We start from the raw sequence: 14,193 nt of genomic DNA, 5'->3' as shown, positions 1-14,193 counted from the left end.
TGTTGATTGGGCATGAAACAGTTTCATTCACAGTAAACATTCCAATTAACCTGAAATAAAATATTTGACATTATTGCTTTCAAGAGGGGAAAAAAAGTTGGAATTTTTTATTTTTGGGGTTTTTTTTCCCTACACTGCATGACAGGTTGAGAAAGCCATTATCTGTATAGGTCCCATCAAGAGTATTATTTTTTATTTTGTTAATATTCATGCCTATTTTTTTATTAATTGTACTTAAAATGTGTATAGAACACTAACGTATAAAGTGGGTATAATGTACCTATTTCCTATAGATTCAGTGCAAAACCGACTGATTATTAATAGGAAAGAACAGTACATTTTTCATGATAATTGAGTTATTACAGTTTTCCTCAAATTAGTCTTTATTATCTGGACATTAACTAAAGGAAGCAAGGTAGCAGATTCTACTTATTCTTGCTGATAGAGAAACTATCATTACAATAAAGTATATATTTGGGCAATGCTATTTTATAACTTGTGAAAGCAGCTTTGTACCTGATCAACATGTCTGAGAAAAATATACAGCAAATTTCTCCACATGAGGGTAGAGAATGTGAACATGGTAAGTGTATATACTGATAAAAATGAAGAATTAAGGTATTTTCAAAACTGCCTGAAAAATTATTACTCACATATTTTTTTCTAGGGCTTTTACTAAATAGATGATGTGGTAGCTCTGTGGCTGAAATTATCGTAGAATCCTAGAATATTTTGTGTTGGAAGAGACCTTAAAGATCATCTGGTTCCAATCCCCAACCATGGGCAGGGACACCTTCCTCTAGATCAGGTTCCTCAGGGCTCCATCTGATCTGGTCTTCAAAACTTCCAGGATTAGGTCATCCACCACTTCTCAGGGAAACATGGTTCAGTGCCTCAAGACTCTCACGATAAGGAATTTCTTTCCTGCATCTAATCTAAACTCTACCTTCTTTCAGTTTAAGCCCTTACTCTTGTTCTATTACCACATGCACTTGTCTAAAGTCATTCTCTGTCTCTCTTGTCGGCCCCCTTTAGTTACTGCAAGGCTGCTGTAAGGTCTCCCCAGAGCCTTCTCTTCTCCAGGCTATACAATCCCAAGTGTCTCAGCCTGTCTTCACAGGAGAGTTACTCCATGCCCCTGATTGTCAACAAAAATCAGATTTTGAATGTTAAAATAAGTTCTTCAAAGAAGCCTAAAATTTGTATTTCTTAGCTTTTCTCATATGAAGTAAGTATATATATAGTAGGAATACTAAGTAATGTGAATATTTATTCTTCTTCAGGTATTGTAACTATTGGGGAGGAAAAGAAGGTTTGCACCTCATCAGAAAGTTTCATCAAGATGTGCGACTCTAATGAGGTGAATAAGTCTGATAACATTTTTTGGTAAATCCACAGTATATGTTATAGTAGAACGGAGCTGATGTGTGTTTTCTTACTGTTAATATTCTAATTATACTTATGGTGATGAATAAAATCATAGTGAAAACTACAGTCTTTTGCCAAATACCAAATTTAGTCAGTGCAATTTCTCCAGCCATTTGTTTTCTAAATACACTTATGGTTTGTTTGTTTGCGATTTTTTAATAATTCCATTATCATCTACTTCATTACTGAGATGTTTGTGAAAGCTAACACACCTGCTGCACAATGAATAATCTTTATATTGAATCACTGATTGAAGATCTTATGATTACAGTTGTGACAGGAGAGTAAAGATTTCAAATGGATTTGGCCAGACCTTGTGGTGTGTTAGGGTGGTAACAGTATACTTTTCTTTGTAGCTTTTCCCTTGGGCAAATGCCACCTGTTTCAGTGCAGCTGAGGTTTCTGGGTTTTTTTAAATTATAAAAGATGAAGGAGGGACAAAACAAAATTACATCTACCTAAAACAAAGAGAGGCTAAAATGTTGATCCCTCTGAAGTTAAAGGGTGCTTTGCTAAATGTTTCACTGGGTCTTACTATGTTTGAAGAAATCTTTGAGTGGAAGTGCACAATCTGCCCTTATACCTTTTGGCATCTAATACAATGCAACTCTTCCAGTGCAAGTCTTCTCTGTGGCTGCTGTGTAAACCAGGTCACTGAAATTAAAAACAAATGTAATCATTTGATTTGGGATGAGGTGAGGAAGGTGGTTAATTTGGATTATGCAAGTAACCGGGTTTATATTATATCACTACGAACAAATTTGATCAGCAAATTTGAGAGTAAAGTAGATCAACATATGAAGATAGAAAGCTATTGCTAACAAGGGGAAAATGGGTTTTTCTTAGGCTAGCTCTGACTCTAGAGAAGCCACCACAAACATAAATCTGTAGGGTAATATTGTAACAAAAAATAAATGTTGTAGTGTTTATTTTTAAATAGTTTTCTTAATATTTTATTATTTAAATGGTATGTTTTTAAATAGAGTAATGCTTTGTCTCCAATATGAGTGTTGTAACAAAAACAAGCATTATGTAATGATGTACATGCTAATTTCTTGGAAATAGTATTCCTAGTCAGGCACCAGGGAGGTCATTATTTGCACTACCTTATTCTGACTTTTGTTCAGTTTCTGTTTGGTGTACAACCATAAAAGTCCCTTTCTTTGTCTCCCTTTGCAGCTAAACATGACATTCCACTTGTTCATTGTGGCACTTGCTGGAGCTGGAGCAGCAGTCATTGCTATGGTAAGCTGACCAATACTCTACTCCTCATCTGAAATGCTAATACATTCTGATTCTGACTGAGGAGCAGCTGCTCCATTTCCATACTATCACTGAATGCTATTACTAAAATATAATTCTGTAATTTAATACTCTTTATCTTTTTCTTTTTTAAAATATATTGATGATTTCCCTTTGAAGTAGAATATCATTATTAGTTTTTTAAATAAAAAAACACCTGTAAGTACATGCTAAGAATTTTTATTATTCTCTTGCTGTGTTCATACAAGTATTTGAATTCACGTGTCTGCCTCATGACCATAGTATTATACTTTTATGATCTGTGATGCTATTTTAGGAGCAGAATATTTTTGTCAGTTCTGTGAATATATGTGAATGTTGTGGGTTTTTTTCTGTCAAGTCTAATTTTTTTGCTTCTTTATAATGAAGATTACTTTAAATTTGATGACATTTTGTCAATGAGACTGTTCCACTGACAAAAAAGTGTAAGAGCTATTACCCTGCTCTTCTGCCTTTTGTCTGCTGTATCTGCTTAAACATAAAGATATTTTTAGACTCGTGATTCTGTACCACTGTAGCTTTGTATTATGCACACTGGAATGGAAAATGAAAAATAACTATTACGTGGTACTGATGCATTCATAAGAAAAGTGTTGTTGGTGGTGATTACTATATACTACTTATACTAGTAATTTTCTGTTGAATCCTAGGGCCATTATTTTTTTGTTATCCTCAGAATTACGTTTATAAAAAGGGACAGTCAGAGAATATTCAATGAATCTAGTGTTCCTGTAATATTATTGATTTTTTTTCTTCCCTACTTTTTTTTCAGTATTACATGACAGCCTGCCAATATAGCAAAGATAGCTAAATTAAAAATAGATATTTTAATGTAATTTTTGTTTCAAGACCACAAATAATAATTATATTGGTAGAATACATTTCAAATTAATAATTTAATTGATTTTCCAATCTGAGATTTGTCTCATTACAACTGCAAAAATTGTGACCACATAGCTATTATTATAATATATCATTAGTGTCAGGAAAGTTTATCCAAGAGATCATTAGTCTTCCATTGCATTATTGTTTTTAATTATATCAGTGGTAATTATCAAATACTATATTGTTCAGATAAAAATTCTGCATTTCAAAGAATAGTTTTGAATCAGAATAGCCAGTAAAAGATATTCAGTGAAAAGGAACACATCATCAGTGAAAGGAAATTAAGTAGTACATTGAGCCACATAGTTTAAATACATGATACTTTCAATGAAGTTTTAAAAAACACCCTTCAAAGCTCACCATATCAAAGATGCCATAGGTGTGTTACACGAAGAACAAATCCCCTAGGAATTCACTTTGACGGTGCATATTTATTCACATATTTTTTAAGTGTTACCCATACCCAAGTGTGCTTTCTATTGGATTCTGTGACTGCACAGAGTGGCCACAATAACACTGTTTCGACAACAATATAAATTAATGTTCTAAGTGCTGTTAAGTTGTGTAGTGTCCCAATGCTGGTAAATATAAGTTTTATTTAATTTTTGCAACTGCGTTATATATATTTCAATTTTGTAATTGTATTTTTTGCTTTTAACCCATCATTGTGATCTGTTAGGTACCTGGTGAAGACTAGCACATTTCACTCTTTGATGGTGATAATTTCTAAATCCAGCATACCAGGCCACATTTATAGATTGAGTAGTGTGCTTCACACTTGACACAATAGCTCAACGACAAGGGACAGGATACGAGGGAAAATTCAGAATTTTGTGATGGGACATGTAGGTTCTTCCTTTAGGGAAGTTTACTTTCCCAAGGAAAAAGTAATTTAAAGGAGAAAAAATGAATTTTTGTCCTAAATATCTCATCTAGGAAGAAGAAAAAAGTCCTTTTTTTTTTCCCCCAATATCCACACTCAAATTAGTAGATGGAGGTAATGTATCAGCAGTGGGCTAGGGCACAGAACAAAGTGTGCAGAAGTCATTTAAGTAAGTGGAGAATGAATGCCTTTCATTATATGTGCTGTTGCAAGAATAATCACAAATATGAATTGATAATGTTCCTGTATATCTAGAACAGCAGCAGATCTCCATGTCTGTGAAATTCAACAAGACTTAACAGAAAAATGAGATTAAAATACCAATCCTTTACAAGTAAGAAAGCTTGTGAAATTAATACCCTCTTAAAAGATTTCTTGCAAACAGTTACTTTAAGCTGGAATAGGTCCATCTGACTAAAGTGGTGAGTGTATTGTATTTATGGCCAGCTGTTAATAGTAGTGCATCATCAATGAGACTGCTGAATAACCGAGTTGGTAAAATCTGCTCTCTGAAATGACATTTTAAGTCATGACATCAATATACTCAGCTATATCCTCACTTCTGGATTTGTAGACGTTTGCAAGTGCCAGATTATTTGATATTTGAAGATTTCTTGAACTCTTTAATGCCAATATGATTCTATGGAATTCACCAAAGAACCAGCTCATTCATAAATGTTAAGGCCATCTCTCTCCAGGATACTTCTCATGAAACTGTAGTTTTTTATTGCAAATCCACGACAAAAATTGTTAATACTTGAAAAAACATTTAGTCACAAGTCACAATTTCCCCATATCTACTATTTAACCNTTTCTTGAACTCTTTAATGCCAATATGATTCTATGGAATTCACCAAAGAACCAGCTCATTCATAAATGTTAAGGCCATCTCTCTCCAGGATACTTTTTTAAAAAATGTAGTTTTTTATTGCAAATCCACGACAAAAATTGTTAATACTTGAAAAAACATTTAGTCACAAGTCACAATTTCCCCATATCTACTATTTAACCTCTCTCTTGGGCTCAGATTTGTATATGAATGTTAATATTTAATCTGCAAAGAAGAATGCTGATTTGGGGTTCAAAAGGAGAATTGTCCTATGTGTTCAGACTGATGTATAGAAAACCTCATATTTTTTACCGTATGTGTCAGAGAAAGCTTTATTTTGTAGCAAAGGAAGATGTCAAAAAGTTTCCTTTGAAAATTTAATATTCTTAGATATCAGGCCAAGATGAAAAAAAACCACAAACCCCTGATAGAATGTCGTAATTTATGTTGTAAATGCTTTTTATGATCTTGATCATGGAAAAAATAGCCAGGATTTTGAATCATATTTAATTTGTACAATGTATGATTCTGAAAAGTACTGTTCTTTCTTATGTCTGAATGGATAATAAATGGATACAGAAAAGATCACTGCAGTAATATGTATTAATTTTGCTGTTGTCAATCTCGTGTCTGATAGAAGACAGAAGTTGTTTAAATGTAAAATCTAGCATTTCAAAGAGTTCGTTGTAAAGCCAGTATCCATCCCACCTGTGATGTTTTCCCAAAATCACTACAGAAAAACTTAATTATGAGATGCACCTTTTCCCTTTTCAAAAAGTGAGCAATACTCTTTTGCCTGGACTTACACAGAAATTGTCCTGTAAGATGGAGATGCAATGAATTCTCCTGAAGCAGGAACAAGGGAAAAAAAGTGGTCTAGTCTCTCTCCCCAGTGTAATTGTGCTCTTCTGCATGATAGTAGATGCATGCAAAGACAGGAAAAAAGTTATTTAGACTTGGGTCCCGTGGAAGTAATGACTTGTCCTTAATGGAAAAACAAAACAAAACAAGAACCCTACACTGTCTTGCATGTCTGTAATAGAAACATCCTGGGGCAGACTGTGGAAGCTGCCCAGCTTCAATTTAAATAAGCCCTGATGGGGCCCCCACTGGCTTCAGGCTATTCAGGTCATGGATTGTGAAGTGCAATTAGACAGCCACTTAGAGATGACCTCCTCAGTGTGGCAATGTTATCTAGGAACTTGGTGTTAAACAAAAAAACAGAGGTGGCAGGACTGTTCAAGGTATACGTCATTATAAAACTTTTATATGTTTTTGAGATTACATGAGCTAAAGTAGTTGTTTCCAGGAAAGTTTTCCTACTTACAGTGAATGTGAACTCCAAGAGTTTTCAATGGTTTTTCTAGCAGTTTGGTTTAGTAACTTTAAAGGAACGTATGGGCAAAGAATGGGAGTTTAATGAAGGTCAGACTGTGGCCAATGTACCTTCAAAATGGTTTGTCCTTTTTTTTTAATAAAAAGAAGAAAAATGACAAGTGATACTGCAAGATATTGGGTTTAAAATTGTATCTTACTGAGTGATTACCAAATATTTTGTGAGGATAAGAAATGTGCCTACATCATCCCATTTTCATCACACATTCTTCAGTTGCAAGGTTTTCTGGTAGATGTGTTTTAAAAGGTCAGGAAGATGTGAGTACACTGCTCAAATACCCCCCACTTTCAGGATTCTCATGTCTACAATCTGTTTGAGGTTCAGATAGTATTTTTTATTTGAAATCTTGCCCTCAGAGGACCAGCACTCACGTTTCCATTAGATGCAAATTGTAATTGTCTGAGATGACAGAATTAGAATTACTTGCCTATTTCTTTTGATTTTTCTCAAGAGTTTTACTATGGAGGAAATTTAAGGCCTTTTATTCAGCACAGTGAGGATGCACCATTAGGGCCTCTCATTCGATCTAGAAATGCCTGATCCAGAAACTACTCATGGTGAAAGCTTTTGGAACAGCTGAGTTAGATAGATGGTGTTTCTTTTTCCTGTGTGCTGAATTCTGACCCGAAAGTGTCACAGAGACACATTAATTGCTGCCATATAGAACACTTGTACTATCATCACAGGCTGTACTGCTAATACTGTAGTATAGATATTAAGAAACTCCTAAAGATATGTAGAAACACTCTCTGTACTCTTTTTCCAGGAGGACAGATTCTCTGAACAATTTCTTTCCATTTTGTGGGTCCTCAAGCCAGTCTGTATTGCTCAAATAAGGATTAACTTGGAGCTTGCCATAAAACATGAGGACAAAAAAGATACCGAAAATATTTTATCTTCTGGAGGACTTCAGAATGCTTTCATTGATCTTAATTATCCAGATTAACAAATGCACTTTTGCCTGCACTAATTGGCAAAAATTACCGACAAACATTTGTGAAAAAAGCCAACATTGACATTTTCAAAAGAAAAAGAACCTATTAAGATGGATCATTCATTTACTATGAATCTAAGATGCTCATATCTACAACAGTGCAACATGAACAGAAGTTGAATTAATTGAAACCCAGTATAACTTCTTGATTTCTTAGGGAGGGGTGGAATCTTTTGGGTTTCAGGAAATTATCCGCTGCCTCTGAGGCAGTTGATTAACATAAATTTAAGAGATTATCTCATCAGAAAGTGTCTGAAAGCCTGCTAGGGAAGGAATAACTGTCCAGAGGGTCCTAGCATAAACCAGTTGAATATCATTATCGAACATTTTTATTTTCTGGAGGAATACTAAGTCAACAGTGCATCCAATTTTTTTGTAGCTATAAGTTGTCACATTTTGCCTACCTGAATTTATTTTTCAATTGCTGACAATTTTTTCACAAATTAGCTGGTTAAATAAATAGCTAAAGTTATAGCTGAAAGAAGTAAGTCATGGCTAAATGGAAAGACAATGCTAACTTTAACAAAAAATAAAAAGCAAAACTTTCTGTAATCATATTAGGTATTTAACTATAAGACTATAGATGTGTCGACCACATATTTCTACTTTAAGAACTATTTTAACAAATAGTGATTCAGTGGGGAAAAGTCTCCAGTAAATAACTAGAAGGCATTTTCATACGTAGATTTGCAGACTAGCTGTAACAGTAATGCAGGGATGATTTCTTGATTTTTCAGTTTTTCATTTTTTTTACAAGCCTTGCTGCCAACTACTAGTCATAATAACAGTAACAGCTGTGAGATGACTAGTCTGAGGATTAATTAAGTTCAAATTTGAACTTACCATCATGGTGCTGTACTACTTGTTGACTTAAGAATACCTAGTTCCAGCAGATAAGGACCCAGTCTCTGGCTATAACTTTCAAGTTTGAACATGCTCTGTTCTGACTAGATCTATTGGTTCCTAACTCTGTTACCTCTCTTACAGGTCCATTATCTCATGGTCTTGTCTGCCAACTGGGCCTATGTGAAAGATGCTTGCAGAATGCAAAAATATGAGGATATTAAATCAAAGGAGGAACAAGAGCTTCATGATATTCATTCTACTCGCTCTAAAGAGCGGCTCAACGCTTACACATAAGAGAAACCTTGTTTTACTTCCTAACATGTGAATGCTTTGTTGTTTAACTAAAGGCCATCCAACCATTTTAAAAACAATTGAAAGTGCTTCTCACAAAAGATAGTTTGGGTGACTTACATATCACCTACATACAATTCTTGGTTGTCTAGCACTTGGTTTCTTAATTAGTTCTTACTTTGTGTGACCATTCTCTACCACAGAGCTCCTAAATAGCCTTTCCTGAATCCTTTTAAGCTAATTAGTTCTGATGGATCAAGGATACTAAACTATTGTCAAATACAACTATGTGTTTGATTTTTTTAATCACTTTGTATGTGTTATGCATAACACCTTTTGCATCGTTTCTTATATGTTTTTGGAAAAAAAGTAGCTTTTTATACTTTTTAGTTTTGAGTTAAGTAACTACTTTAACTACAGGTATACTTCAAAGGGACCATTGTACATGGTGTACAATATATAAAGAAAACATTCTGATGACTTTCCTTTATATTTGGAAAATCTGCCAGATGGACCCTGATCAACTTGAATGAAGGTCCTAAGAACGTTTTAAACGCTCAAAGGTGCAATTTCTAAATTTGTAATAGTGGGTAAAAAAAAATGAAAAAAAAAGCGAAAAAAGGAAAAAAAAGGAAAAAAAAAAAGAAAAAAGTGCTTCTTATCTTTGTTAACATTGTATTATTATTGATGTTTTTAAAGAATATTCTCTTGTTTCAAGTTCCATGGGTGATAATTCCTGTTTGTATTGTGAGCATGCAGTCCGTGGTGCTAACAATGCATGGCCACTTGCCTTTTGGAGGAATTCAATACCACGGCTACCTGTTAAAAAGTTATGGTATATAGACAACTGTTAATTAAGTGATATAGTTATTCATAGTTTTTTACAGAATGATCTCTCTTTAATTCAATGCTGGTTATGCTAAATTGGAGCTGTTCATGTGATGATGTAAGAAATTACTGCTTGGCTACATTTATGAAAGTAATATATCAAAAATACAGTGACCATAGGAGTCAGATGTCTTTTTACCTGCTTTAAAAATTTAAATGGATTGCACCTGTCTGAACCGTCAAAGATACATTAAAGGAGACTTCCGTAAATGTTATAGCTTGGCTTCTAGCTTTCCTACACATAATGGTTTACCTGTATTATGTTGAAGTAAGGTGAACGACCACTACAGAGCTTATTATTTGAAAGTGTAGCAATATATTTGAACCTTTATTTTGATAGGAAAATGTTATCAGAAAGATAGGTCATCTTAATTTGAAAGAATTACCTATATCAAAAACAGAACAAAAAACCCTATTTAAGAACAGTCGGTATTATTGGACCAAATTTGGTGGATTTTTTTTTTAATTTTGCCTATTTCTAATGCTACAAGAATGCTGTAAAGTGTCTTTTAAAGTGATGTAGCCTGACAAGACATTTTTGTCAGTGTTAAGAATCTTAGGTAGTTTTGTGCACTTATTGGACCATTGTGAATTCTCTCTCAGTGTAAGTGCATTTCTAATAAAACTTATTGAGTAAAACTCTTCTTTGTACTATTACTAGTCATGCATCATCAGTAATTTTTAACAATTCTTGTAGTAAGTAGAAGGTAATACTATAGTTACTTGTGGCATGATAATGCATTAAGTAGTATTAGTTGGTTGAGTTTTTTTTTCTTTTTGTTTTCTTTTGATTGTTTTGGGGGTTTTTTGGTTGTGTTTTTGATTTGGGGTTTTGGTTTTGGTTTGGTTTTTTTTACACTTAGGCTGTCCTACAGGGTCAACAGTTTTCTGATAATGTGCAGTACCGGTATTACAGTTCTGCAAAAAGTATTAGGAACCTCTTTTTGGATTCTATATTGTAGTGTTTCAGTTTTGTGTCTTAAAATGTTTGTGCTGATTTTTAAAACTATGTAATGATGTTAATGCTTTTGGCTCTTCTCTGGTATTAGAGTTTGTATTTTCACAAAGAATGCTTTGTAGCAGGCATTACAATTAATCTGTTTTGTACATAAATGTGCCAACAGCTTGATGGTGGCGTTTTTGAAATGTAGAACAAAGTGCTTGCAAAAATGTAATAAACACACTTGTGTACTTTGTGTTCTTGTTAATTCTTTGTGTAGTTTTCTTTGCCTATACTGAACAAATCATTGTAACCGGAAAGGGAAGAAGCTTGCTCCTTCTATTAACCTTGCTATTGTGCAGATTGCTTCAAATATGTCTCTTAATCAGAATTTAGTGTCAGAAATTATATATCCTAAGAATAAGAATATTTTCTCAGAGCAGAATTTCACGGTCTAGGACTAGCCAGGTAGCATGAGCCATTCTTATATTTTTAACATATCAGTCAAAAGAACAACTGGGCACAAAATTACTGCAGTGTCATTTGGAACAGCTCAACAGAAGGTGATCTGACATCAGTTTGAATGTTGCTGAGGATACTGACTGCAGGATGTTACAGTAGCTAGTACTATGAAACCTTGAGAACAATACTGCTATGTGCATGTAAAGTAAATTAAATCGTTAAGAGAAATCTATAGCTGTGCCAAATAACATGATATCACTAAAGAAAATTATTTAAAATACAGTTCCACAATGTGTTTATTCTTGGTAAACTAGCTGTTATGTAGCTCTTTGTGTGCTTTCTGTGAGAACATGTGCCATAATAGCAAACAATTTTTCAGGAGCAGCACAAGCCAAGGGAGGAGATGAGCTTCCCATAGCACAGCACACCAGTCATAACTGATTCACTTCAAAGTTTGTGCATATTTGGTTTATTACAGACTCTTCTCTGTTTGTTGACACCCTAAGCTGATTTTTCCTGAGGTAGGCTGCATGGATCTTGATTTCTATAGACTCTTCTGTGCTTAGTCTAAACATCTGACTATTGTGCTTTTCAGAAACAAGAAAACCCATTGTAGATCAGTCTGTTTGGTGCAGGTTTTTGCTGCACAAAAGGGTGCACTTAAATTAAAATTTCAGTTTAAGTTTCCAGCCCTAGCTACTCAGTTCTGCATTTTCTTCACAGTTTACTATGCCCCACCAATAGTGCTCATAGCATGTTACAAACCAGATCCAAAAAGTTATTTCAGGTAGAAATCCTTCCCACTCATTTTCCCCCACTCACATTACCTCCTTTTTTTGAATAAGGTTATTTTCTCCCTCAGCAGGATCATATCAGTGTTTCTGCTTCCAGCACAAGCACATAAAACATTCAATCAGCATGATTCAGGCAATAGAGCAGTGCATTGCAAACATGGGGCTGAGTGTTTGCACCGGGGTAGAGAGAAAGGGAGTTTTTAAGCCAGCCTTATTCTTGAAGCCAATGTAACATATAGTTACGTGGTATAGTTAAAAGCAGGAGGCACTGAAATTATTTGTTAATTTAATATTTCTAAATAGTTAACAATAGTATTTTTTTTATCACAGGAGCTAAAGTAAGAGGATTTAAACTATAACTGAAAATATATATATAAATTATTTTAATAATATATGCAATTATTAATCTTAATTATAGTGCAATTATTTAAATTTTATTATGTTTGCATTGATTGTAAGGATTTGTTGAAATTACCATGGTTGCAATTCACCTTCACTTGACATAGTAGATTTTAAGACAGAATATTTCTGTAGTGTTCTTCTATAATAATCAATGGCAAGAGTTTATAGAGTCTTTTACATCATCAAGATCCAAGATCCAATGCATTTTTCAATTATTCAGTTCTGGGTTACCACAAGTGCTAATGTAGCTAGTTTCCTGAAGAACACAGCTCAATTTATAAAACATAGAAGAGCAGACTGTAATACATTTCATTCCAGGAGAAAAGGAGCTCTCTCTTAAAAAAGCAACATTTTCATTGAGTTGCACAGAAACTCCACATATATATATAGTTAAGCAGCAAGCCAATTTATGTCTCCAGGTGACATCACATTTCAGCACTGCCTCCATTTTAGAGGCAGTTATCAATTAAAAAGAACAAGTTCAAAGCACTTAGTATATGTAACAGCTCTTTCTGTCCCACATGAATTCTTCTAACTCGTATTTTATAAAAGGGAGAAACTCCAGCAGTTTCTGAATTTCGAGTTTTCAACTGTAGTTTCTTGTTCTTTCAGGTACCTGCAGAGGATCCCAACACATCAGAGGGCTACTTCTGTGTTTAACAGTTGTTAGCAATGACAATGACAGGTAAGTGATTCTGCTGGCACAGCAAGAGAGTGGTGACTAGTAGAGAAGTGGAGCATCTCTGGCTTGCAGTAGTCTAAACACATTCGCAGCTATTTGCAAGGAGAAATTTACCTTGTGAAAAGGGTTCTGCCCACATTGTACAAGCTACTGGGGACTCTTTCCCTGAGTCAACTAGAGTCTAGTCAGATAAATGTGAGTCCCAGGGAAGATCATTTTAGTTGATCTTTGAATTGGCATTGCTGAACTTCTCGTGGCTGAAAGGGGTGGTTTGTGGGTGGGTGTATCTCCTTTAGGATTTATTTAAAAAAAAAACAAACCCAAACAAATTAGAGACTTGCATGAATATCCTATGGTTCTGCATGTTGAGTTACTCAAGTCAGAAATGCTGTGTAAGCCAGAAAAGTGATGATAAGAACTAGGTTTTCCAAAAGATCTAAATATTTTTCTCCTCAGTTGTCCAGGAAAAGGATATTTATGCATGAATCACTTTCCTGGGGTTAATAAAGAATATTTTAGTCTTTCAGACTGTAAGTCCTGCATTTTTTTAAATAGATTTATTCACATGTATTTCTTCTTAAGGATAAATATTAATTTAAGAACAAATCTCATCGGGAAGCAAATTTATCCTTGACAAATTAACGTTCCTCTTAAAAGTGCAAATTAATTCCTGGAATTCTATAATTCAGCAAGTTTAGTTTGGATATACAATCACACCCTCACAACTTTGGTATAATTTTTTTTGGAATAATAAACTAAATCACATGGTTAGACACAGAGGAAAATTGTCAGTTCATCAGCTGACTGGTTTGAACTGACTAAGCAGATGTAAACCTTTACCAAGAAAGCAGTGTTGAAAGCCACATTCGATGCTATCTTCTGAAATATGAAACAATGTGTTAGGCAGGAATACCTCATTAAGGTATTTAATTCATATTTGTATTCTCCTTTCATTATTTGCTTCTTCCCTGTGACATGCTGTTCCTTGTGACATAATTTGAATTGAAACTGAAGCAACTGAATAAAACTACTGCTACTGAGAAGGGGAGATCTCATTAATGTCACAGAGTGGTGATGTACCACATGCTTGGAAAGAGGGATGAGGGTAATGAAAAAGTAAGGTAGGGAAAAGGAAATGTAAGATTTTCCTTTCCTAGTAAGCCCTAGCTGT

The 14,193-nt window shown here is 34.3% G+C and overlaps 1 protein-coding gene across 1 annotated transcript in view; it reads left to right on the top strand.

Annotated features, from left to right (window-relative positions):
• Positions 1-10,938, top strand: part of GPM6A (glycoprotein M6A) — a 118,089-nt gene extending 107,151 nt beyond the window's left edge. Inside the window, exons 5-7 of the mRNA XM_017816563.1 lie at positions 1,284-1,360; positions 2,608-2,673; positions 8,705-10,938. Coding sequence (XP_017672052.1) covers positions 1,284-1,360; positions 2,608-2,673; positions 8,705-8,857 — 296 coding nt within the window. The 3' untranslated portion in view covers positions 8,858-10,938. The remainder of the gene's footprint in view (positions 1-1,283; positions 1,361-2,607; positions 2,674-8,704) is intronic.
• The last annotated feature ends 3,255 nt before the right edge of the window (positions 10,939-14,193 follow it).

The sequence above is a fragment of the Lepidothrix coronata genome, unplaced genomic scaffold (assembly GCF_001604755.1).
Source record: "Lepidothrix coronata isolate B3197 unplaced genomic scaffold, Lepidothrix_coronata-1.0 Scaffold56, whole genome shotgun sequence".
NCBI classification, from domain to species: domain Eukaryota; kingdom Metazoa; phylum Chordata; class Aves; order Passeriformes; family Pipridae; genus Lepidothrix; species Lepidothrix coronata.
The sequence above is the reverse complement of the archived record's forward strand: the minus strand, read 5'-3'. Positions and strand labels throughout refer to the sequence as shown.